We start from the raw sequence: 25,869 nt of genomic DNA on the forward strand, positions 1-25,869 counted from the left end.
AGTGAAAAAGTTGGCTAAAAACTAAGCATTCAGAAAACTATGATTATGGCATCTGGTCCCATCACTTCATGGCAAATAGATGGGGAAACAAGGGAAACAGTGACAGACTTTATTTTCTTGGGCTCCAAAGTCACTGCAGATGGTGACTGCAGCCATGAAATTAAAAGATGTTTACTCCTTGGAAGAAAAGCTATGACCAACCTAGACAGCATATTAAAAAGCAGTGACATTACTTTGCCAACAAAGGTCCGTCTAGTCAAAACTATGGTTTTTCCAGTAGTCATGTATGAATGTGAGAGTTGGACTATAAAGAATGCTGAGTGTCTAAGAATTGATGCTTTTGAACTGTGGTGTTGGAGAAGACTCTTGAGAGTCTCTTGGACTGCAAGGAGATCCAACCAGTCAATCCTAAAGGAAATCAGTCCTGAACATTCACTGGAAGGACTGATGCTGAAGCTGAAACTCCAATACTTTGGGCACCTGATGCGAAGAACTGACTCATCAGAAAGACCCTGATGCTAGGAAAGATTGAAGACGGGAGAAAGGGATGACAGAGGATGATATGGTTGGATGGCATCACCAACATGATGGACATGATTTTGAGTAAGCTCCTGGAGATGGTGATGGACAGGGAAGCCTGGCGTGCTGCAGTCCATGGGGTCGCAAAGAGTTGGACACAACTAAGGGACTGAACTGAGTACATATGTCCCCTCCTCCTGCCTCCCATCCCATCCTACTCCTCTAGGTTGTCATAGGGCTGTGATTTGAGTTCTCTGAATCATACAGCAAATTTTCACTGGCTATCTATTTTACATATGGTAAGTGTTCAATATGCATGCAGGCTAAGTCACTTTAGCCTTGTCCGACTCTGTGAAACCCTATGGACTACACAGCCTACCAGGCTCTTCTGTCCATTGGATTATCCAGGCAATAATACTGGACTGGCTTGCCATGCCCTCCTCCAGAAATGTTCAATATAGTTAATATTTATTGAGCACTTATTAGGAGCCAGAAACTCTGCTAAATGCTTTACAGGCATTATCTACTTTATTCTTCACAATCACCTTTTCAAGTACTTAGTTAAATTTTACATGTAAGAAATTAAAGGGAGTTTAGCATCTTATCTAACGAGTCTGACTGTAAACCATACTCTGTAACTTCTTAAAGTGCATACTAAGAGTAGGATTTACTCTGGTTTACTATATATGACTTCATTATCTCCTAAACATCCCTCCTCCTCTTCATTATCTCCACAGTTCCTTCTTATCTTTATCTCTCTTGTATCCACCCATCTCTCCTTTCTATTCTCAATGTCAACCATCTAACTGAGATCCTTATCTAATACCTAACGCCTGATTTGCAAAATTCCTCAAGGTTTATTTTTCTAGGCTCTCCTTTGCTGAATCTGCAAGGAGATCCAACCAGTCCATCCTAAAAGAAATCAGTCCTGAATAGTCATTGGAAGGACTGATGTTGAAGCTGAAACTCCAATACTTTGGCCACCTGATGCAAAGAGCTGACTCATTTGAAAAGACCCTGATGCTAGGAAAGATTGAAGGTGGGAGGAGAAGGGGACGACAGTGGATGAGATCATTGGATGGCATCACTGACTCAATGGACATGAGTTTGAGTAAACTCCCAGGAGTTGGTGATGGACACGGAGGCCTGGCATGCTGCAGTCCATGGGGTCGCAAAGTCAGACACAACTGAGTGAATGAACTGAACTGAACTGTGCTGATATTTCTCATCTCAAAAGTATATAATGACTGTCTATGGTTGTTGACCAATAAGGAGAGAGTCAAAGGAAAGAATTTTGTCATGACTGTTTCATAAAAGAACTTCTTTAACCTTCAAAAGTAAAAATCTCTCTGAGAAGGGATTCATCTCGGAACAGAGAAGTATAATTCATAAATTTAGAATTATGAAAATTCCATTATATCACCCTTATGCTTTTCTCAGGTCACAACAGAAGATTCAGCAAAACTTCATCAAGGACCAGACTTCGGTAGCTCCTGACCTCTAGGACACAATGTAAACTTGACCACTACATTTGGCCACTACATTTGGCCCCAAAGTACTCTTCCAACTTGTCTTCCTCTCTATATAAACCCCTTTTCCAACTATCCTGATCTACTCTTTTCCTCTCAAACATGGTACTTCCTGCTTTTGTGTAAATGGTCTTCTCCATCACTAATGCCCTTCCATTCCACTCAGCCAAATTCAATCCACCCTCCATGTTGCAGCGAAGTGTCTTTGCCTCTGTCTCCTGTCTCTTCATCACTCACCTCTCATTATCATGATGCTCTGAGCTACTTGCTTATCACTCACTGAGCATTCATTTTTACCAAGTATGCTGTCCACAGAGCTAGCTACATCCTTACCGACTAGATTTTCAATTTTCTGAGAAGAGGGACTCATATGTTTTATACTCTCCTTTGGAACTAACAAACTGGGTATTTCAATTTTTGATGCCAAAATTGTGGGTGGCGTTTACAATAGGTCACATTGCATTAAAAATGTTGCTTATATATATATATCCTTTTATTACTATTAGGAAAGGCTTATGTTATGTTAGAGAATAAGAATAAGATATAAAATGGTACATATTTTAAGACCTTGTTTTTATAAAAATAAAATGTGCTAGTGAATTTCTTGACAGTTTCTTCACTGCTGTGGCCTGGGTTCAATGTCTAGTTGGGAAACCAACATTACGCAAGTGAAACAGTGCAGCCAAAAAAAACATTCCAGTGTGTTTCCTACAGTTGTCTCAGGGTAGTCAAAGTCCGGGAGCTTTTTGGTGTGTAGGAGGAGGAGTTAATATATTTCTATATTTTATATTATAGCCATGTATTACTTTCATAATGATTTTCATAATTTTGAAATATATATATATTTTTAAGATTGAAAATGTGGCTTGTGAACTTCTCCCTAGTCCTGAAGAAATCTTTTTTTTTTTTTTTAAGGAAGATTTATTTTTAAATATGACCACTCCAGGACAATATCCAGGAATCACCTTCCATTTTCCCATCTCCCACATCTTCCTTCCTCTAAGTTCTTCACCTAAATTCCTACTCACAGCTTATTCATTAAGGGAAATTTCTTAATTAATCCCAAATGAATGAGTTACTCTTGAATCTTTTTGACCCTGATATATTAATAACTCATTTTGCAATAAGTTGGTCCTTAATTTACTCCCACTCAAATTTTCTATTTTCTGGAAATCAATTCTATTTTAATCTACCTTTTCCTCTACCCAGTAGCCTTCCAGGACATCTCCTTTCTTTCCAGTCAGTGTCTGCCTCGGGAATATAAACTTAACCCAAAATAAACAAACTGCACAAGTCTTCTGGAAAATATTATTTTGATGCATTCTAAAGCTGAACTCATTTTACTCCTACTATTATTTATCATTTAACTCTCTCATACTATATACATAAATGAATTCGCACTTTGCATTCAAGGTGAGACCAGTTCTTTTCTCTCCACTGCAACATTCAAAAATAATGGATTTCCATTACTTCAAGAGCCAAAGGATGTTCAGTAAGCTCCTGATATAACCCAGTTCCATGTGGAGAATCCTCAGAAGAAAGAAAGACCATTTAAAATGATCCAGAAGGTCCTGCATGGCTGGTCTCTACCTCTCTCTAGAGACTTCTTGCACTGCCTTGCACTAAGCTCCCACATCAGATAAACACCAGACACACTCCTAAGATAGGAGCTATGTTCCACCTCTTCTCAGGGCTACAGGCAAATTGTCTATGCCTCTCCCCGGCACCTTCTGCCCTCTGGATACTCCACTGTTGCCTCTCAAATTTCCCTTAAGCACCATTGCTTCCAGGAAGCCCCCTGACTATTTAGCTGTGGTGACGAGTCTTTGCACACTCAAATATGAAACTCCTCTTTTCAGAAGCGCTCACCTCAAGTTGTACTTACAGACCTATTAGTACAGAGTAACTGAGACATAAGAATGGACCACGAAATGGTTAACAGCAGTGAAAGTACACTAAAACCACTGAATTTTATACCCAAAATGGTGACGCTTACATTATGTGAACTATATCCCAATAATGATTCTTAAGTCAAAAAAAATTAAAAAGAAAATTTGAGCCAATCAAAGTTAAGTAGGCTTTTTGTCCAGGGACTTCATAGCCTTAAAGAAGCTAGTGTCAAGTGACTCTAAGTCCAGTTTACGCTGGATTGCCTCGCTTTGCCAGAATAGTCCTAATTATACCTGCTGTCTCAGTGTCATATTAATGGCACAGCCTCTAACTCTCCAAAATGTCCCAACTTGGACAATAAATTATGTGATTATCCTAAGTATGTATACCTAATCTCCAAACACAGGATTGAGTTTCTCAAATATAACTGATTACTGGACTTCACTGGTGGTCCAATGGTTAAGAATCCACCTGCCAGTGGAGGGAACACAGGTTCGATCCCTGGTCTAGAAAAATCCCACATGTTGGGACAACTAAGCCTGTGCACCACAACTACTGAGCCTGAGTCCATGCTCTGCAACAAGAGAAGCCACCACAATGAGAAGTCCACGCACCCCAACGAAGAGTGGCCCCTGCTCGCCACAACTAGAGAAAGCCCAGACGCAGTAACAGAGACCCAACACAATGAAAAACAAATTTAAAAAAAAATTTAAGTGTAATGGATGAATATATCATGGTGTATTTCTATAGCTGAATACTATACAACAATGAAAATGAATGAACAGTGCTACAATCAACCATGTTGATGAATTTCACAAACGTAATGTTGAACAAAAGAAGCCAGACAAAAATAAATGCATATTATAAAATAAATATATAGCTGACTACTGCTATAACTTCTCAGAACAAACTTTAGGAAATGCTCCATTAGATTGTAGAATAAAGGTACAAAGGTCATAAAAATCCATCATTTCTGAATTTTCAGTTGAGGAGATTAGAACTGATCCCCAATATGTGGATAACATGAATCCAAAAATATATTATTGACAGAATTTTCTGTAACAGTTATGCTACTGCTGCTAGCTTTCTAACAGGCAACAGTAATACTAATATATATTTTTAAAAAGTAATCATATAATGAATAGTGTGCTTTTTAAATAAGTAATAAACTGAAGAGCTGAAATCAAGTAGAGACAAAATACAAGTCTTACACATAACCCTTAAAAAAATAAAACTCAGGCACAAGTGCAGAGGGGGAATCACACAGACTTCAGAGGGATTTTTGTTGACAATAAGTGAAATAAACAGCATGTTATGACCAATAAAAAAGTTGTTACTATCTCAAGTTTAATAAATAATATAATATGTAGAATGTAAATTTCAATATGCCCATCTTACTGATCAAACCATTGCTGTATCACATTCAGTTGTGAGAGAGTGTGATGGAATGGAAAGAACACGAGCTTTGCCATCAGACAGTCTGAGAACCACATCAAGGTTCCAGCATTAATAGCTCTGTGACTATAGGGAAACCACTGAACTTCTCTGAACATTCATATCTATAAAATGGAATAATGATACTACTAGCTAGACTGATGCCACAAGTATACGTAAGAATATCTCCAAAAGGCCTGAAAAATGCATAAGAAGAGGAAAGCATTAGCTGCTATCGTTTACTGTTCTGGTATGAGTAGTTTCTTATTCTCCTTAATGTTTTCAGAATTGTTAGGAAAATATTAGCAAAAAGCAAAATGAACATGCTTCCTCACCTGCCAGCTATACTCCCTGGCTGCACTTCCTTCACGAAGATGTCGACTTCTCCCAGACTTTGACCTCTAAGGGCCACCACACTGAATCCAAGGCCTCCAGCTGAGGGCCGTTCTATATCTATGTACTCGATTTGCCGGCCCTAATGAAGGGGGATTTAAAAAAAGTCAATGAAATTTACATTTAACCAACCTGCCCTTTCTAAGGAACTAACATTTCTATTTTGTAAATAGCCCCCAAACAGCTTCTCTTAAGTCATTTCTAGGAAACCAAATAAACTCAGCATTTCAGTAATGAGTTATTTATTTCTGGAAATCCTCTCACTTGATTATTTTCAGTAGAACATAAGGGGGCATGTGCACTGTTCTGCAACCTCAGGGAATTGGAGAGATAGTTTCACACTTCATTCACAGTATGAGATGAATACCAAGCTAGATGAAAATTCCTGAGAAAAAATGTCTTTTTCCATAGTAAATTCTAAATTACTTTTTATAATGAATTTCTCTAAATTCTCTTGAAGCAAAATATTCTTATTTTTAAATAAGAAAAGTAAACTAGACTTATCAAAAAATATTCTAGTGTTGAGAACTAAATCAGAATCAGCTGCATCTTTTAGGGTTCTGTTTTTAATTCTATTGTGATAAATTAATATTTTATTAGGTTAATTCAAAAGATTACAGAAAGGACACCATTCAAATGGGGCTGCCTATGACAAACAAGTATTTTATTGCTTTGGTGAATAATTGAATTTATTACATGAGAACTTCATAAACGTAATCAACTAAGAAAAGCATCACATAAAAATAATTATTAGCCAAATTAAGGGGATAGAGCAATTAGATCAAAAAAGGAATTAGGTGTAGAACATTATTTAACTATCATACCTTAAATAGATTCTTTTCAACTTTCAAACTCAAGTTTCATTTTTTAGGGTACTTGTTTGAAGGCAAGGTGAATAAAAGAAACTAGCACATCTAAAAATTCAACTATCATTTGATTTTAATAGATATTAAGGATGAAATGGGATTACTCTTTCAAATGTTTTCCTAGACTTTCCAAATTACATTTGGATTTTATATATACTATAAATTATATACATTAGATTTCCAAATTATATTAGTTCTAACTCCCATTAATTCTGTTTTGATATAAAATTAAAAATAATTTCAAAGGAATTATATCACTTCAGCAGACATATTATTTTTCCTTCTAGGAGCAAAACTGTGAGAATCTCTTTCCTTACAAGTGTATAGATATGTCAGACTGGAGTCATTGTCTTAAAAACTATCCTCGCCACGCACATGGATATTTCTCTTATGTAATTTTAAACAAATTTCCAGCTCACAGATTAGAAAATAGTATCAACTCTTCCTAACAACATAAAAACACAAGCAAACAAAACACACAGAGTAACACATTTTAGAGGCAAAAAGTGTGAGTGTAGGTTTCTTTTTTAACCTCCAACAAGAGAAATAAAGCTAAAGAGTCCCTTGACAAGATATAACTTTACCTGGGCCATCTGTTGTATGACTGAGTTAAAATCTTCATTTCCTGACTTTGGAGTCCAAGAAAATAACCTAGATACAGTCGAGTTATTAGAGGACCTGTGGGCATTCCCATTAGTAATGGCACCATCCGTGAACACCAATAACCCTTTCCTAGAAAAATCAAAGTTGGCTGAACAATCTGAGGGTATATGGCTGAGCTGTTGGAGAAAACAAGAGAGAATTACCAATAGAAACCTACAGACAAGAAGTATTTCTATTTATTAAATATTATATTTTATCTCTCACATGTATAATGGCATGCTAAATATATACATGTGAAAGAAATAAGATAAGATACATGAATCTGTGTTTATAAAGCTATAAATGTTTTATTTGGTATTATACAAAATGTTTAACTTGTTCTCATTTCCTGACTTCTACTGTTATCTCAGGTTAATATAGCATGTAATGTAGCTCATTATAGTTTACATACACAGACATGTCCAGTCACACAAACATGCATGTTAGACCCTGAGCCCTTCTGCATTTATCTATACATTTCAGTGGCTCAGTTGGTAAGGAATCTGTCTGCAATGCAGGAGACCTGGATTTGATCCCTGGGTCAGGAAGATCCCCTGGAGAAGGAAATGGCAACCTACTCCTGTACTCTTGCCTGGAGAATTCCATGGACAGAGGAGTAGGGCAGGCTACAGTCCATGGGATCGCAAAGAGTTGGAGGCAACTGTGCAACTAACTTTCACTTTCATACATTTCCATGTGGGGAAACACAAAAGATCTGCAGGTAGTATATTCAAAGATAACTCAGCATTTATTAAGTGCTTGCTATAAGTAAACTACTATACCAAAACTCTTATACAATATCTCGCTTAATCTTTACAATAGCCCTAGAGATACTCTTATTTCATTTTGTGAACATGGAAACTGAAGCACACAAGGATTAGTAGCAAATGTATTGCAGAGCCACTTAAACACTAGTGGGGAAGAAAAAAAAAAAGGTGGGGGGATTCAATAATTAAGGAAAAAGAAAAATAGAGGTTAACTTTTAAAATATCATTGGCTGAGGGTCTTCCCTGTTAGTCCAGTGGTTAAGATTAAGACTCTGCACTCCCAATATAGGGAGCATGGGTTCAATCCCTGGTCGAGGAACTAAAATCTGTCATGCCTCATGGTGCAATCAAATTAATTAATGGATTGATTTAAAAATATCACTGGCTGATACAAGTACCAACACAATGGAACAAAGGAAATATCAAGAACAAATGCCATAAGACTCACAGTAAAAAATCAACACCCATAAAAACTCTATGAAAACACAGATATGAAAAATCACATGGATTTTATAGCTGAATGAATAAAATATGATTATTTATGTAATAACTGCACACTAAATAAACATAAAAGATTGTCATTATGATGGAGCAGTTGCTTAAGTCCAATTTTAGTCCAGTATGAGTGATAGATTTGTAGTGATCTTTCCCAACTTCTATTGCCACCAATAGCATTCACTGCTGTGATGTACTCATTCCATTATCAGAGAATAGAGAAGCTTCAATATGGGGAGTGCTAAAATTCTGGTGTAAATTTTGATCTAGAGAAAGTAATTCACAGAAGACATATGTGCAGAATTTAATCCTTAGTTAGTTATAGAAAAATCACTTGCTAAATATTTATGGATAGGCATTTGGGTTTATCAGCAAAAAGGATTTTTTTCCAAATTCTGTTAATTTTCACATAACAACTCTGCTATATTATCTTCAACTACATTTAAAAGTTTGCCCATATTTAATCTATAAGATAGCTGCTATTCAAGCTCAACTTCTAGAATAGATGATTTAAAATCAATTTGCCATCCCTGACCCCAAAATAGAACAACCAGGAGAGTAGATAAAACTCTTAATTGACGTCTCTCCAAGCAGAGGGGCTAGGTGTCCTGTAATTCGGAAGGAAATGTTGAGAATTTTCAAAGCATCTGAACTTCACATAAAAAAGCATAAAAACCAGACTCCAAAGCCAAACACATAACTTATTATCAATATTTTTAAACTATCTATGCCAATGCTACCTGCACACAAGTCCCAATACAGTCTCTTTGTGGAATTAAGAGTAGACTGTATCTATCTCCTTCTTTCTTTCTTTGCTGGTTTGAATAATAGCAACAGGTAAAACCTTGATGGGTAACTTACTTGCCCCTTCAGTTGCTTGATGGACTGTTGAAGTGTGAGTATCTGGTTGAAAAGGGGGCTCTTTAGTGTTTCATAAAACAGAGAGAGCTTTTCATTCTGCGAAGTGTCACCCTTCTCCTGCAATTTCATTTTCAAGCGATCAAGAACTTGCAGGACCTGCAGTTTATCTTTTTTAAGAAGGATAATGAGTACAAGTTAAATCCCATCTGACATTCCATTTTTGAGTAATTAATTTAGTGAAAGAAGTATATATCTACTTTACCTGTAGCAGGATTTTCAGGCATTTTGAATTACTGTCTTCAATCACTTTTAAAGAAACCTAAAGAAAAAATTTTAAATATAACAGAAAAATTATTTTCCATTAGTGTATACAATTCTACAGTCCTATAGAAAAGTCAAAGAAAACCTCAAGAATATTCTCCATCAAAAGATTTCATTCAAGAAATTCAAATTAAAAGCCATACACAGCCACTAAAACGGCTAAAACTAGAAAGCAAAACAGATCATTGTAAATGGTGACAAAAGCGTGAAGTAACTGGGACTTTGACACATTGCTAGTAGGAACATAAAATGGCACAGACACTTTGAATAACTGACCGCTTTTTGGAAGTTAAAATTACACTTACTGTATGACCCAGTACATTTCCACTTCTAAATACTCACCCAGAAGTGAAAATATACGGGCCAGGGTTCAATGCCTGGTCAGGAAACTAAGATCCTACAAGTTGTAGGATGTGGCCGAAAAACAGCAACAACACAGCATTTTTATTTATAAAAGCCCCAAACCGGAAAAACCCAAATGTCTAATAACAGATGAAAAGATAAATCAATTCAGATATGTAAACAAAATAGAATATCCAGAAATAAAGAGGGAAAACGTTACTGACACACACAAGAAAGATGAATCTCAAAAAACAGTGTTGAGAGAAAAGAAACAGACCAAAAAGGGTATGGTTGCCTGGGCACAGTGGGAAGGAGTTGACTAGGAAAATATCTAAGGGAGCTTTTTTGGGGTGATGGAAATGTTCTTTTTATTGTATGTAAGTTATACTTAAAGAAAGTTGATTTAAAAAAAAAAGGAGAGAGAGAGAGAGATCCTAGGCTGGAAGAGAACATCCAAATAACGGATAAAGAAGATATTAGAGAGATTAGGGGAAAAAATCCAAACTAGTCATCAAATGATAATCACCCAATCTGGCATTGTCCATGGATAATGTTTTTTTAATTCCAATGATTTGCTCAAACTAGCCTAAAATGTAATCAAAACTCAAAAAGTTAGGACTTCCCTGGTGACTCAGGGGGAGAGTCCACCTCCCGATGCAGGGACACAGACTCAATCCCTGGGCCAGGAGGATCCCACACGCCCTGGAGTGGCTGAGCCCAGGAACCACAACTACTGAGCCTCTGTTCCGGAGCCCGGGAGCCATGCAGCTACTGAGCCCACATGCAGCAACCATTGAAGCCTGCATGCCCTAGAGCTGGTGCTCTGCAACGAGAGAAGCCACGGCAATGAGACGTTCTCCCACTGCAACTAGAGTAATCCCCGCGCGCCACAACTAGAGAAACGCCCGCACAACAACAAAGATTCTGCACAGCCAAACATAAATTAAAAAAAAAAAAAACCACCCTCAAGATGTTAGCAAACCCTTTTCTCTGTTGAAAATGGCACTTTCACAGTGGTCACTTAAACAAAAAAACGTAACAAAACAAACCATAGCGATCACTTTCACTGTGATACTTTCATATCACATACACTATGAAAGTGTATCACTTTCACAATGGTACACTGTTGTAAATGAACCATCTAAGAAATATGAGTAATACACAGTCAAACTGTTCTTGCATCATCTCTGAATACACTTCTGAACACAATCTTTATCTTCTAACTCAAGGTCATTAAGCAAGAAAACATATTAAAAACCAGTAAGAGATGCTTTTGGCATTGATAAAAGGTTCCTATATTCCATTAAAATATTCACTGGATTCCATGTGAACAGAGCATCACAGAAAAACATCTGATGTACTCAGCATCTCAACTATGCAGCCCTTAAAACTATGCACTGACAGGTAAATGTGAATAATGGAAGGGTAGTCACAATACCACTGTCCTTTTCTGTAGCAGCACTTAGTTCAAGAGTGGACAAGAGCAGCTTTGTGGTCATTAATACTGTACATCAACCTCTCTAAATCAAAGAAAGCAAGCTAAAACTATGAAGTGCTGCTTTTTATATTAATTGGAATTTTTTTCTAATAATAGCTTGTACCCGAGATGTCATAGAAAAACAGGTGGGAATATAAATCTGCACAATCTTCTAGGAGAGTGACTGAGCAATATCTATCAATATATTAAATCCATATTCTCTTCTACCCAGAATATTAACTTCTGAGTGTCTCTCCTAAAGAAAGGAGAGACAAAAAGGCACACAGACGATGTACAAGCATATTTGCTGCATTGCTTTTAACAATAAAACTCCTGGAAAAATTAAACTATCAAAATCAGTCATTAAAATAATGAATATGGTTGAAATGTATTGAAACAGGAATGAGTGGGTAATAGTTCAGCAAGCCTGTGGCTCAATCCTTCATCGAGGGATTCCCAGATTGATACCAGACCTCCTCTGTGCAAACAAGCTAAAAGGTTTTAATAGATAACACAGCTTCTCATTTTAAAATATCAGGAAATACCTGATCTGTCTTAATTGCTATTGTAAATAATCTGAGAACATATGGATTTATAGAGCATAGCTGGGTGGAAGATGGGAGGTAATCACAAGGACATTTTCTATTTGGGGAACTAATGGAGTATAAATCTTGGGATTCCCTGAACCGAAGAGGCTTCCTTTAAGAAAATGTTTCTGTATATGTTGTTCACAACTGGTCGGGTAACCCCAAACAAAACAAAAAATAATGTGTTCCTAGGTTGAATTTTACTCAACACATTAAAAATATCAGTAAAAGTCTGTTAAAAATTGCAGTAAAAGTCTGTTAGAAATACATTTATAAGTAACTTAACGTCAGTCTATGTGTAAGGAGGTATTTTAAGCATGCTGATAATATGTCCTTGTATGAAAAAGTGACATTCTTTGGAAGCTGGGTCTACTGGCTGGGGGCTCCTCCAGAAAGGAATTTTGTGCCTCATTCCTGTGTTCCTCTTTCCTGCCTGTAACCTCAGAATCACAATTAAGGTTTGGTGTTGGGTAAGAGCTCACATTCACAGGAGGGCAATTCGACCCTTTGTGTTAACACAGGAACACCAGCTAATCCATGCATTTGTGCTCAGTCACTCAGTCGTGTCTGACTCTGCAGCCCCATGAACTGCATGTAGCCTGCCCGGCTCCTCTGGCCACAGAATTTTCCAGGCAAGGATACTGGAATAGGTTGCTACTTCCTACTCCAGGGGATCTTCCTGACCCAGGGAACTGAAACTCACACCTCCTGCATTGGCAGGCAGATTCCCTACCACTGCACTTCCTGGGAAGCCCCATTATCTAATAGACACACCGAATGAGGACAACAATAAGTTTCAGGATATATGAACTATTTCCCCCCCTTTTAAGAAAATAATATATATTGGTGTATGTTTTGTTTTCTAGATTTAGAAAGATAGTCAATATAATAATGATAACTTATGGGAAGAAGAAGTGAGGAAGGGGAGATAAAAAAATTAGACCTGTACTTTATAAATACTAGGGCTGTTTTTTTTTATTTAAAAAGCATGTATTATGTTTATAACTTGAAAAGTAAAAGGGACAAAATGGCTAAGATGGCCTAATGAGAGATCAAGATAGATATATAGCAAGAAAATGACAACACAATAGGATAATTATATTGTAAGGCATATACATACAATAGCAAGGGTGTGTACCATATGCAAATAGATGGGGAAACAATGGAAACAGTGAGAGACTATTTTTTGGGGCTCCAACATCACTGCAGATGGTGACTGAAGTCATGAAGTTAAAAGACGCTTGCTCCTTGGAAGAAAAGCTATGACAAACCTAGACAGCATATTAAAAAGCAGAGACATTAATTTACCAACAAAGGTCCATCTAGTCAAAGCTATGGTTTTTCCAGTAGTCATGTATGGATGTGAGAGTTGGACTATAAAGAAAGCTGAGCGCTGAAGAATTGATGCTTTTTGAACTGTGGTGTTGGAGAAGACTGTTGAGAGTCCCTTGGACTGCAAGGAGATCCAACAAGTCAATCCTAAAGGAAATCAGTCCTGGATATTCATCGGAAGGACTGATACTGAAACTGCAACTCTGATACTTTGGTCATCTGATGCAAAGAACTGACTCATTGGAAAAGCCCCTGATGCTGGGAAAGATTGATGGTGGGAGGAGAAGGGGACAACAGAGGATGAGATGGTTGGATGGCATCACCGACACTATGGCCATGAGTTTGAGTAGGCTCCGGGAGTTGGTGATGGACAGGGAAGCCTGGCGTGCTGCAGTCCATGGGGTCGCAAAGAGTCAGACATGACTGAGCGACTGAACTGAACTGGACCATGTGCTCAGAGAAATCATAAAAGGAGAGTGACTGCCCTGCCCACAGAAGTTTGGGAATGCTGGAATGAGAACAGACTAGAGACCTCTCTCAGAAAAAGAATGGAATATAAAAGCAGAATGACCATTTGTGCTCATTTGCCTAAAATAGTCTCAGATTACTCAGCATCTTTATTAGTAGCAGTCCATTTCATTCTCAGAAGGGTTCCAGTTTGAATGACATATAGGGTGCCCTGAGTTAAGGACTTCTTAAATTTTAGTGAGCCTTAGGATCACCCTGAGGGATCGCTAAAACACAAATTGTAGGTCCCACTCCTAGTGTTTCTGATCCTGTATGTCTAAGCCAACTCTGAGAATCTGCATATCTAACAAAGTTCCCCTGTAATCCTAGTGCAGCTAGTCTAGAGACCACAATCAGAGAATTACTGCATACAGGTATAAAAGTGTATGACTCTCAGTAAGACTAGTAACTAGCTCTAAATGAACTACTATAAGGTCTCTAAAGGCAGCAGAAAGGGCAAAAAGTAATTCAGACCAGTGTTACTACATGTGTAGACCGTGGATTGATGCTTCACCCACAGAGATAAGCATCAAAACTGGTACTTAAGCATTTAGAAACCATGGAATGTGGCAGTCATGTAGGTCTATTAAATTTAGTAATAAAAAACACAACTTACATTGTGTTTATTTTTGTAATTTCCTTTTTCTGACAGTTCATTTTTCTAATAATTTCATAAAAATGTCAGTCCTTGAAAGACTAGGGGAGGGGAACCCTAATCTTCCATCACTGAGTTTGAGAAGCACTGGTTCAGACAGACTATTTTGAGAAGGTCCTTGTAAATAATGCTAAGTAGACTACTCTTTATCCTGTGAGCAGCAGGAAGCAATCAAAGGCTTTTAAGTAGGGAAATATTGAGTCCAGATTTCTATTTAAAAAGGTAATTCTGGTAACAAGATAGATTAGTGGTCTTCAAAGTTTTTGAAACACACATTCCCATCAGTTAAAAATATGTTGACCGCTTCCCTTACCATCATTATAAACATATATTACTATATTTACATGTTATATGTGTTTTTAAATATACATAAAATAGAAGCATCATGAGAGTAAGGAAAAAATAAAAAGCAAAATTTTATTGTCCTTTTCGTCCTCTCTCAAAAGATCTTCCTGCACATTTTGAAAACCATGGTGGTCAGTATCTTTCAGTAAGGATTCAGGTTAGAAACTAGTTAGCCATCCAATCCTACGACTCATGTTTATTAAAAGCTAAACTATGTCCACAGAACATACCTGGATAATTACAACTTCATGATGTTAAGTAATATCTAGGGAAGGGCACTAAGGCTTTCAGAATATATGAGGTCAGAAGGAAGAAATGCAATAACTGTGTAACTGACAATCCAGGAAGTAGCATGTACAGTAAACGGAACCCATGTTTCATTCATTTTATGGTCATAGGAAATCTTTGGCCAAAGAATTTTGACCTATTTGGCCTGGCAGAGAAACTGACAGGGCTTACAGCAAGGAATTTCAAGTTTGTTTAGACATAGTGAAGCTGAGTCTACCTTGTGGTAGACAGGCTACCTACAACGGGTCAGAGGCCAGGCATTAAAATGCCATAGTGTGCTGCTGTCCTCAGAGCTGCACAGACTCCAGAGAACCAGTAGTCTATTATGTTTAACAGTTACCACTCCATCATTGATCAAAGAGTTTGTGCCATGAATTTTTCATGTCTAGTTCACCATGGGATTTGATTGAAGGAAATTATTATAATATTGTGGCTTTTAAAAAATACCCATGCCCTTAGCCATTACCAATTAATGCAATATTTGAGAAAAACTGCTGCAGAGTTAGAAATTTAATTTGATTTAAATTTCTAGGTGGAGGAAACTTATTGAAAAGATTTATTAACTGCCTTAGTTCAAGAATGTAGGCCAATTAAGGACCCTGAGAAACATACTCTGCAGATTCCCAGTAGCACACAAGACTGTAACTCCCTAAGACATCCATGCTTCTTTCTTAAATTGAGCAAGATATCTTATGTCTTGAAAATTTGGTTTAACAAGACATCTTATACTTGTATCTTAGAAAACTGAAAGAAAAGATCACTGGCAACCTGTATAGGGAAGCACAGGTAGTCAGCCTATTACTGCAGGTGTGAATTGGGCAGATCACAGTTAGAAGGCATGTAACTGTTCAATGGCAATTCCCCAGAGCTCAAGGAACCTGGGGACTCTGAACAATCTAAATGCTATTAACTACAGATGAAGTCATGATTTCAGAAGTTATTCAAAAATTGGAATACATGAGCAACTTTAAATTTATATTGCTTCCTTAGCAGAGCAAAGCTCAGGTTGTGTCTAATTGCCATGGCCATGTCTTCAAAGCTCGGTGTCTATGAAGTATTGATTAAACGGAAAACAAACTCTCCTTGCCAGGGAGTAACAATGGCTCTTCACTCAAACTACAGATAAACACATCTGCTGTCATCCTAATGTAGAGTCAAGACAGGTCTCCTAGCCTACATCCCTATTAAACTGCAAAGACTTTTCTAAACCCCTTAGATGTTAAAAAAAAAAAAAGAAAGAAAGAAAATACTGTATTTTTGGCTGCCATCAAAACACCATACTCCTGGAATTTTGGAAACAGATATATATAAATTCTAAAATGATTCTGATATTTCAGGGCCATGTGCCTAAGCCACAGGCAACGTTTAAGTCCACTTAATGTTGGACATTTAGGACATGTTGAAGTCAAAGCTGAAAGATTCCATGTTAAACTCAGAATCAGAACTGAAAATTAAGTCACTTTATCAGAATAATTCAATTAGATAACACTAACTTTTCTCATTAAACAATTCATAGTTAACCAAAGCATATCAGTTTCTGCCTATAACTTGTCCACTGTGTATAAACAAAGTTAAACTGTTTTATGATATGCTCTTTTTTCCTGTTGGTGGCAGTTTTTTTCCAATGATCAGCCAAAAAAAAATAATGAACTGGGCAGTTTTCACTTACAGATCTCTGATATGTAGCCAGTCACTCTCTGAAAGAACCAGGCATTCACACTCCTCATTAATGGTTAGTTTCCACCTCAAATATGCTGTTCAGTTCTTCCCACACTGCAGATTGTAGGCCCTTAACCTCTCCCAGAAATAGAGTCATGCCACTTTTGGGATGCTTGTGATACTCAAAACAATCCGAACAAATTGCGAAACAGGCCAAACTATTCCCTGGTGGCTCAGACAGTATCCACCTGCAATGTGGGAGACCTGGGTTCGAACCCTCGGTTGGGAAGATCTCCTGGAGGAGGGCATGGCAACCCACTCCAGTATTCTTGCCTGGAGAATCCCCATGTCCAGAGGACCCTGGCAGGCTACAGTCCATGGGGTCGAAAAGAGTAGGACACGGCTGAGTGACTAAGCACTTGCTTTAGACACCTTTCCCACTAATGTTCACCCTTCCTTCTCTTGACCTTTTCCCAAAATACGTATCATCTGTCATTAAATCAAGTAACTAGTTTTTGGGTGCCTACTATGTACACTGCAGGATCATTCTGTATAACATCTCATTTATCTTAACAATGTATCTATCATCTTTTTGCAAACGCAGAAAAGATCTTATAATTTCAAACACTAAGGGGGAAAGCACTTTGAAATGGTAATGACAGGAAGACTGCAACTGCCACTGAGTGGAATTATTTCACCTTGTGGGGAGGGAAGGTCAACTGCTGAAGACTCTTTCAGCAACTAACTACTTTAAAAATGAGAGTCAGAGATTTCAAATTTTCAATAGGGAGGGGATGAATGTTTGTAAACTTGACCATCAACATTTACTTACTTCATCTTCTCCTACCACACTCCATCCTGGAGCTTCATTTCAAGTTTCAGAAAATAACACGGTGAGGGACTGCCTTTCCCATTGCAGAAGCCTTACCCAGGCCCTGTTATCAACGTCATTCCTATCAATTAAGGGCTAAAGTTAAACGAAAACAGGTCTGTCTGTCCCTGAAATGCTGCAGACCTGGCTTCAAAGCTATCTACTAACCAGACATGTGCACAGCATCAAAGCAAAGGGCAACACTGGTTTGGTTTGGTCTTTTAAGAGTAAGATCAATATTAGAGAATGCTCATTTCACAGAGATTTTACTAACTTCATTTAACCACGAGGCAGCTTCACAAATGCATGCAATCAATATAGAGACAATTCAAATCTGAAATTCTTAAAACACAAACTACCTTTGTTTACAAGATTATTGGGTGGCAGGGTTTTAAACTGTATAAATGGCAATTATAGTATATGTTTATCCTTCAGCTTTATCTCAATTTTACATTTTTAAGATTTAGTCATGATGATATACATGCTCTTCTTCATTCACTGTAACTACATGATTAGTAGGAATTCATGATTCATTCACCTAATCACCTGTTGAGCATTCCCTACTGGTCACTAACACAAACAAGGGATTAGAACTAAATATCTCTTTCGATAACCAACTTTTTTCCAGGTGATTCAATAACCAATTCTCAAAATACAGGAGAATCTATAGTTTAACAAGCTTTGAAATCATAGAGACCTGGGTTCCATTCCTGGAACCAACTCTGTGTTCTTATGGCCAATTGCTTAAATTTTCCTCTATTTTGGCTTCCTTATTTATAAAATAATTAATAAAAGTATTAAATATTTATAGTTGGATGGACTAAATAAGAGACTATAAAGCAGCCTGAATGCAGTGAACATTCAATAAACTGTAGCTACATGGTGGCCAGCAGTAAAGAATTCACCTGCAATACAGGAGACACCCAGGTATCTTCCTGGGTCAGGAAGATACCCTGGAGAAGGGCATGACAACCCACTGCAGTATTCTTGCCTAGAGAGTCTCATGGACAGAGGAGCCTGGCAGGCTATAGTCCATAGGTTTGCAAAGAGTCAGACATGACTGAAGTAACTGAGCACACACTATTATTATTATTAACATCTCTTTTCAATCAAAATTATCTAAGCTATTAGGGGGCTTCAAAAAAACAAGTAATTGTTTTAGCTGCGATTTTTCTTCTGTAGTCAGTAGTAGTTGTTTTTCAAAAAACTAAACAACAAAAAATTTCACCAATGCAATGAATACAAGGGAGGTAGGAGTGGGAAGGCCTAAATTTGGGAGTTTAAAAAAAATCAATTTATAAATCAAAATGTAAGGGCTTCATTAAACCAAGTCCTCTTAAGGATAAACATATATTGAATCCTAACCCACTGCTATTCAATAGAAATATAGTGTGAGCCACATATGTAATTTAAAATTTTTCTGATAGCCACATGTAAAGCAAAAAGAAACAAGTAAAATTAATTTAAATAATATATTTAATTATCCTGTTGTTGTTGTCGTTTAGTTGCTAAGTCATGTCTGACTCTTTGCAACTCCATGGACTGTAGCCTGCCAGGCTCCTCTGTCCATGGGATTTCCCAGTCAAGAATACTGGAGTGAGTTGCCATTTCCTTCTCCAGAGGATTTTAATTATCCTAATATACATAAATTATCATTTCAATATGTAAATAATATTAAAACTAAGGTATTTAGGTTTTTACACTGTCTTCAAAATTTGATGTCTATTTATACTTACAGTCTATTTATATATTTCAACCCCAACTGGCCTTATTTCAAGTGCTTAGTCATCAAAGCAAGTGGCTAACCATGCTGTCAGTGCAGTTTTAACCTAGGCTTTTTCAGAAAGATCTCCGTATAGTGTTTTTAGCAAAGACTTTTATCAGCTAATACAGCCTCGACACCTTTTATCAAAGTAACTGTCAGAATGAGGGAGCTTCCCTGGTGGCTCAGCAGTAAAGAATTTGCCTGCAATGCAGGAGACATGGGTTCGATCCCTGGGTTGGGAAGATCCCCCGGAGGAGAGAATGGCAACCCATTTCAACATTCTTGCCAGGAAAATCCCAGGGACAGAGGAGCCTGGCGGGCTTCAGTCCATTGGGTCGCAAAGGGTTGGACACGACCAAAGCACTGAGCAGGGCATATCAGAATGAAACCACTTTAAAACTAGAGTTCCTCCCAATAAAAACAACAAACTCCTTCATTCTATCAGAATTCAACATCTCAGTGGATGAGCAAAAAGTGGGAGAAGAATGTCTTACAGTTTACAAGACACATTCTTGAACATTATTTCATTTCAACCTCCCCAAACTCAGTGAGGTAGATTATTTACAAATGGGAAAACAGGGCAGAGTCAAGTGACTTGTCAAGAGTTATATGGTAGATGGACTTAATTCACTGTCTACAAACTCTGCAGGCTACACAGTTGTGCAAACGCAAAAACTAAGCAGGCCTTTTTCATTTTTTTCTCTCCATTAGCACCAGAACCTAGAATGAATGCTTTTTAAAAAGGCATCCAAATCTACTCAAAAACATCTGAAGGGTGCGGAGGCGGGGTACGGCAAATAGCAATGGTCAAGCGATCTCAAAAATTAAGGTGGAATAGACCTGTTTCTCAAAAAGTTTATTCTACTACCAAGGTGAGCAAAATCTTGAGTAAACAAATTAAACCACTTTAGTTTCCCCAACCTAATGTATTTTTGTTAAAGTTTAACAAAGCAGAGATAGTCAGAAGGCTTGGTTGTTTAGTTTAAGGATAATTATTAAGTGTTCTTAAATACAAATGAAATTACAAGGATTACTGAATGCTGAACCACTGTCTAAGAATCACAAGGTTCTAAAAGGTGAATTCATCATGGGAAAATACACAGATTTTTCTTTTAAAGAATACTCACTGAAAGGCAAGATACCATAATGTTATTAGTGGTTACTTTCAATGGTAGGTGTTTGTGTGTGCTTTTAGTTCCTTTCCTGAAAATTATCTCCATTTTTTCTACAATGACTATATTAACTTTATAGCTATAAACTATAAACTATAAGGGGCTTCCCTTGTGGTTCAGCTGGTAAAGAATCCACCTGCAACACGGGAGACCTGGGTTCAATCCCTGGAGAAGGGAAAGACTGCCCACTCCAAGATTCTGGCCTGGACATGAGAGTGACTTTCACTTTCACTTTCATAGTTATAAAAACAATTAATACATGACCAGAACTTATTAAAGCACCTTTAAATACAAATGAGGGCTTAATATAATTTATTTCCAACTTTAAACACAACCATTATTCTGATATACCAAGCTCACCTTATGCAACCCTTAATAAGATCTCAATTAGAGAAGGGCAAATTTCTTTAGAACACAATTTATAAATTCTGTATGTAAAGAACCATCCAGTTCTGTTACTTATTAATTTTCTTATTATTTTAAATTTTGAACAATCCTGATAAAGATCGTTTGGGGCCCAGAAACAGACAAACTCACTATAGCTAAAAGTCGCTACCTCGCCTAACTTTTTCAGATGCTGCAAAACGAACAGATTTGAGTTTTTACCTCCACTCCTCCCTAGCTTTACCTTTCAAAAGCTTTGAGCAAATAAATTGACAGCCAGTAGGATCTTAGACTGCCTACAAGTGGTATTAACATACTCGGTGTAACAGACGTCTTTGTTTTCTAGGTCTCCAGAAGTCTTCTCAGCTCTTTTAAGAAACATTTGTTTATTGCACACCTACCAATGGCCAGACTCTGAAAGCAGCTGAGAAGGTCCTTAAAGGCCACCCTTTCAATCGCGCAGACAAACCAGTAAACAACTAATTCAAATCCAAAGTGATAAGAGCCATCTGGAGATATGACAAACTGCCAAGACAGCACTTCAGGGGGAGATTAATTCGGCCTGCTAGGTGTCCCTGGAGGGTTGAGATGCTTGGAGGAGGTAGGGGGAAAGGATGTGAAAATGCTTTCCTGAGCTTGACTTAAACCAGGAATCCTGCGATTTCCCCAAAGGCTGGAGCAGAGCGCTCTCCGCCTGGTCCTCCCCATCTAAAGAGTGAGGCTAGCAGAGCCTAGGCCTGACCGTCGGCCTCGGAACTCGGCTACGTGACCAGCACCCAGATGGGGACCTGGGCACCCCGTCCTCTAGGACCCCGAGCAGGCCACCACCTGTTCACTCCTTTCACCGTCACCAGTTGGGACGACTCTGCCCAGCTTTGGGGGCGAAGCGCAGGCACCCATCTGGGTGCAAAATTTGATCCCGGCCTCTCCCGGTTACAGACCAGGGCCGAGATTTGAGGGCCGACAGGGCGGGGCGGGGCGGCTGCGCGGCCCGCGGCCTCCGGCGAGCCCGGCACCGAGGGGCGGGGATCACGGTGGGGTCCCAGCGCCCCACGCAGGAGGACGGCACCCCGCGCCCTCCGCGGGCCTGGCTGAGCGCCCAGCGGCGCCCAGGGTCTCCCGTGCCCACTCTTCCCGGACGACTGACGGAGAGAGCGCCGGGACAGGGGAGGAGGCTCCGGGCGCGGGGAGAGCGGCCCCGTCCGGCTCGAGGCGCTGGGTCCCCGCAGCACAGCGCGCCCCTGCCCGGCTGGCCCCCCGTTTTACCTGATCGGGCGGAGGCGCCGGTGGGAGCCCGGAGCTTGCGAGCGGGCGGGCTCGGCGTCAGCCCTCCCTCACCTGGGCGGAAGTGAGAAGCCCTGGGCGACCTCACCTGGCAGGCCCTCCCCTCTCTCCTACCCTCCCCGGCCGGGGCGGGGCGCCGAGGTGGCGCGGGAGGGGCCGGAGGGCGAGTCTGGGGCTGCTAGAGGCCGACTCCCGGGGTAGCGTGGGGGCGGTGGGCTTCTCTACTTTCTGCAGGTGAAGTTCTACTGGGCGAGGGAGTGCTAAGGAGCCAGAAAAAGGTGGGATCTGGGGGCCAAGAGGGTAGACGAAAAGCCAAGTGGTGGGGAGATCTGGTTGGACCGGTGCTGGAGGGCTGGGCTGAGAGAAGACCTGAAATCAAGGAAACTAAAGAAGGACATTGATGAAAGGATTTGGTCGAATAGGCGTGGTCCCTCTCTGTACCTCTCCTTTCTCGTTCTGTCATCTCTCCCTTATGTCTTCATCTGTTGACCCAACGTAAAATTCTGAGTATAACTGAGGTTATTTTTTTCTTATTTAGTTGAGGAAAGAAACCACTGTAGCAGTATTTGCCTGCGATATGCTGAGCGCTATCTTGTACATTACCTCATTGGCCCTGTGAAAAAACTGACGGAGAAACTGCGCACCTACAGGTTAAGTAGTCTGCCCAAAATTGGGGACCCAGATTGGATCTTCTGACTCTAAGTCAAGCGTTTATTTCCCTATATGTTTTCAAGGTTTTTATTCTTGATACCATAACTTGACTTGGAGAAATACTGTGTAAAATCTAAAAGGGCTTTATTCCACTCTCTCTAATGTTACTAACTAGAATTTTGATTCTTCGGGTATTTGTTCATTAAATAAATCTAGTATTTGTTAAGCAGTGTGATTGACTGTATGTTAACTACGGGGACACCTCTCCTCAAGGAAGATAAAAGACAACTACAGTTGTACCAACAGCCTTTACAAGATCATACACTTGACACTTCACAGTGTTACCATTAGTTTTTTTATTGTTTTTTTTTGTTTGTTTTCTTTGTTTTGTTTTGTTTTTTTAGAAAAATATCACTTGTCAGACCTGGTAAAAAGATACACAATTTCAGCATGGCCTCTGCCTCTTAAGAAGAAACAAACTTTTTTTTAAATTGGAATATAATTGCTTTACAATGTTGGCTTAGTTTCTGACGTGCAACAAGGTGAATCAGCTATTATGTATCCATACATTCCCTCCTTCATGAGCCTCCTTCCCACCCCAGCCCCATCCCACCCCTCTAGGTCACCACAGAGCACCCAGCTGAGTTCCCTGTGCTATGCAGCAGCTTTCCACTAGCTATCTATTTTACACATGATAGTTTATATATCAATGCTGCATGCCTGTGTGCATGCCAAATCACTTTAGTTGTATCCAACTCTTTGCAACCCCATGGAGTATAGCCCATGGGATTCTCCAGGCAAGAATACTGGAGTGGGTTGCAGTGCCCTTCTCCAGGAGATCTTTCTGACCCAGGGATCAAACCCGCTTCTCTCATGTCTCCTGCAGTGGCAAGCGGATTCTTTACCACCAGTGCTACCTGGAAAATCCCATATATCAATGCCACTCTCTCAGTTTGCCCCACCCTCTCCTACCCCAACTGTGTCCACATGTCTGTTCTCTACATCTGCATTCCTGCCCTGCAAATAGGTTCATCAATACCATTTTTCTAGATTCCATGTATATGCATTGTGCTCAGTCACTCAGTCATGGCCAAACTTTGCGACCTCATGGACTGTAGTCCGTCAGGCTCCTCTCTCCATGGAATTTTCCAGGCAAGAATACTGGAGTGGGTAGCCATTTCCTTCTCCATTTATGCACATGGTTCGGAGTTTTTGTTCTTATTGTTTTTACCTCTGAGAACCCTCAAGAGTATCTTATTGATAGAATGATGAAGATGAGCACAATATTTAAGAATATATCTCTGAAGTGAGAAGATCTGAGTTTGAATCCTGATTCCACCATTTCCTGAAACATGTGACTTTGATGAGTTACTTAAATATTCTAATTCCTGTTAGTGAAATTTCGGTAACAGTGTTTTTACTTCATGTGGTAATTTTGAAAGTTGAATGAAGAAATTACATGTCTTGCATACACCTGGCACATAGAAAGGGCTCAATAAATGAAGCAGCACATAGATGACGTGAACATGACAGATACGTATGACAGCAAGGAAAAAGCCAAGGAATAGGAGTAAATACAGTGAGGCCAGAGCAGATGGTGGAGGGCCTGAAAATATTACAGAGAACTTCAAGTTATAAGACTTTATCCTTCATCTCTAAGAAATTAAAGAACCACTGAAAATTTTTGAATAGGATTTTTATTTTTTACTTTTTATAAAACATTTGATTGGTGTTTATTTAATTTTTAAAAATGCTTTATTTCTTTAGAGCAGTTTTAGGATGTAAATTGAACAGATTTCTCATGTATCCCCTTTCCCCACACATTCATAGCTCCCCTCTTTATCAACATCCCTCTCCAGAGTGGTGTATCTGTTACAACTGATGAACCTATGTTATCACATAATCACCCAAAGCACATGGTTTATATTATGGTTCACTCTTGGTATTGTACAGTCTATGGATTCGGACAAATGTATAATGTATTCACCATTATAAGATCATGCAGAACACTTTCACAGTCCTAAAAATCCTCTGTGCTCTGCCTATGCATCCCCCAGCCCCCACCCCAATGCTGCCTTCAGCTCCTGGCAACCACTGACCTTTTAATTGTCTCCACAATTGGACTATAAAGAAGGCTGAGTGCTGAAGTTTTGATGCTTTCAAACTGTGGAGTTGGAGAAGACTCTTGAGAGTCCCTTGGACTGCAAAGAAATCAAACTAGTCAATCCTAAAGGAAATCAATCCTGAATATTCATTGGAAGGACTGATGCTGAAGCTGAAGCTCCACTACTTTGGCCACCTGATGTGAAGAGCTGACTCATTGGAAAAGACTGATACTGGGAAAGATTGGAGGTAGAAGGAGAAGGGGACAACAAGAGGACGAGATGGTTGGATGGCATCACCGACTCAATGGACATGAGTTTGCGAAAGCTCCGGAAGACAGTGAAGGAAGGGAAGCCTGGCGTGCTACAGTCCATAGGATCGAAAAGAGGCAGACACAACTGAGCAACTGAACAACAACGATAGTTTAATCATTTCCAGAATGTCAGGTAGTTGGAATCATACAGTATGTAGCCTTTTCAGATTGGCTTTTTAGTAACATGCATTTAAGGTTTTTTTCATGTCTCTTCATGGCTTAATAGCTTAGCACTGAATAATGTTCAATTTTCTGGATGGACCACAGATTATGTATCTGTTCACCTATGGAAGGACATCTTATGCTTCTAAGTTTGGGCAATTATGAATAAAGCTGCTCTCAGTATGTCTGCAGGTTTTTTGTCTGGAGAAATGTTTTCAACTCCTTTGGGTAAAATCTAAGGAACTTAAATAAGAT

General features: G+C 39.0%; 1 protein-coding gene across 5 annotated transcripts in view; it reads right to left on the reverse strand.

Annotated features, from left to right (window-relative positions):
- The window catches only part of PATJ (PATJ crumbs cell polarity complex component), a 359,039-nt gene extending 336,598 nt beyond the window's left edge, over window positions 1–22,441 (reverse strand). For all 5 annotated transcript variants that reach the window (XM_081486637.1, XM_081486635.1, XM_081486634.1 and 2 more), the window contains exons 1-5: window positions 22,368–22,441; window positions 9,659–9,715; window positions 9,397–9,563; window positions 7,216–7,410; window positions 5,708–5,847 (exon numbers count right to left, since the gene is read on the reverse strand). In XM_081486637.1, coding sequence (XP_081342763.1) covers window positions 5,708–5,847; window positions 7,216–7,410; window positions 9,397–9,563; window positions 9,659–9,680 — 524 coding nt within the window. In that variant the 5' untranslated portion in view covers window positions 9,681–9,715; window positions 22,368–22,441. The remainder of the gene's footprint in view (window positions 1–5,707; window positions 5,848–7,215; window positions 7,411–9,396; window positions 9,564–9,658; window positions 9,716–22,367) is intronic.
- Between the last annotated feature and the right edge of the window lie 3,428 nt (window positions 22,442–25,869).

This window comes from Giraffa tippelskirchi, chromosome 5 (assembly GCF_054371585.1).
Source record: "Giraffa tippelskirchi isolate mGirTip1 chromosome 5, T2T-mGirTip1v1.2.pri, whole genome shotgun sequence".
Taxonomy (NCBI): domain Eukaryota; kingdom Metazoa; phylum Chordata; class Mammalia; order Artiodactyla; family Giraffidae; genus Giraffa; species Giraffa tippelskirchi.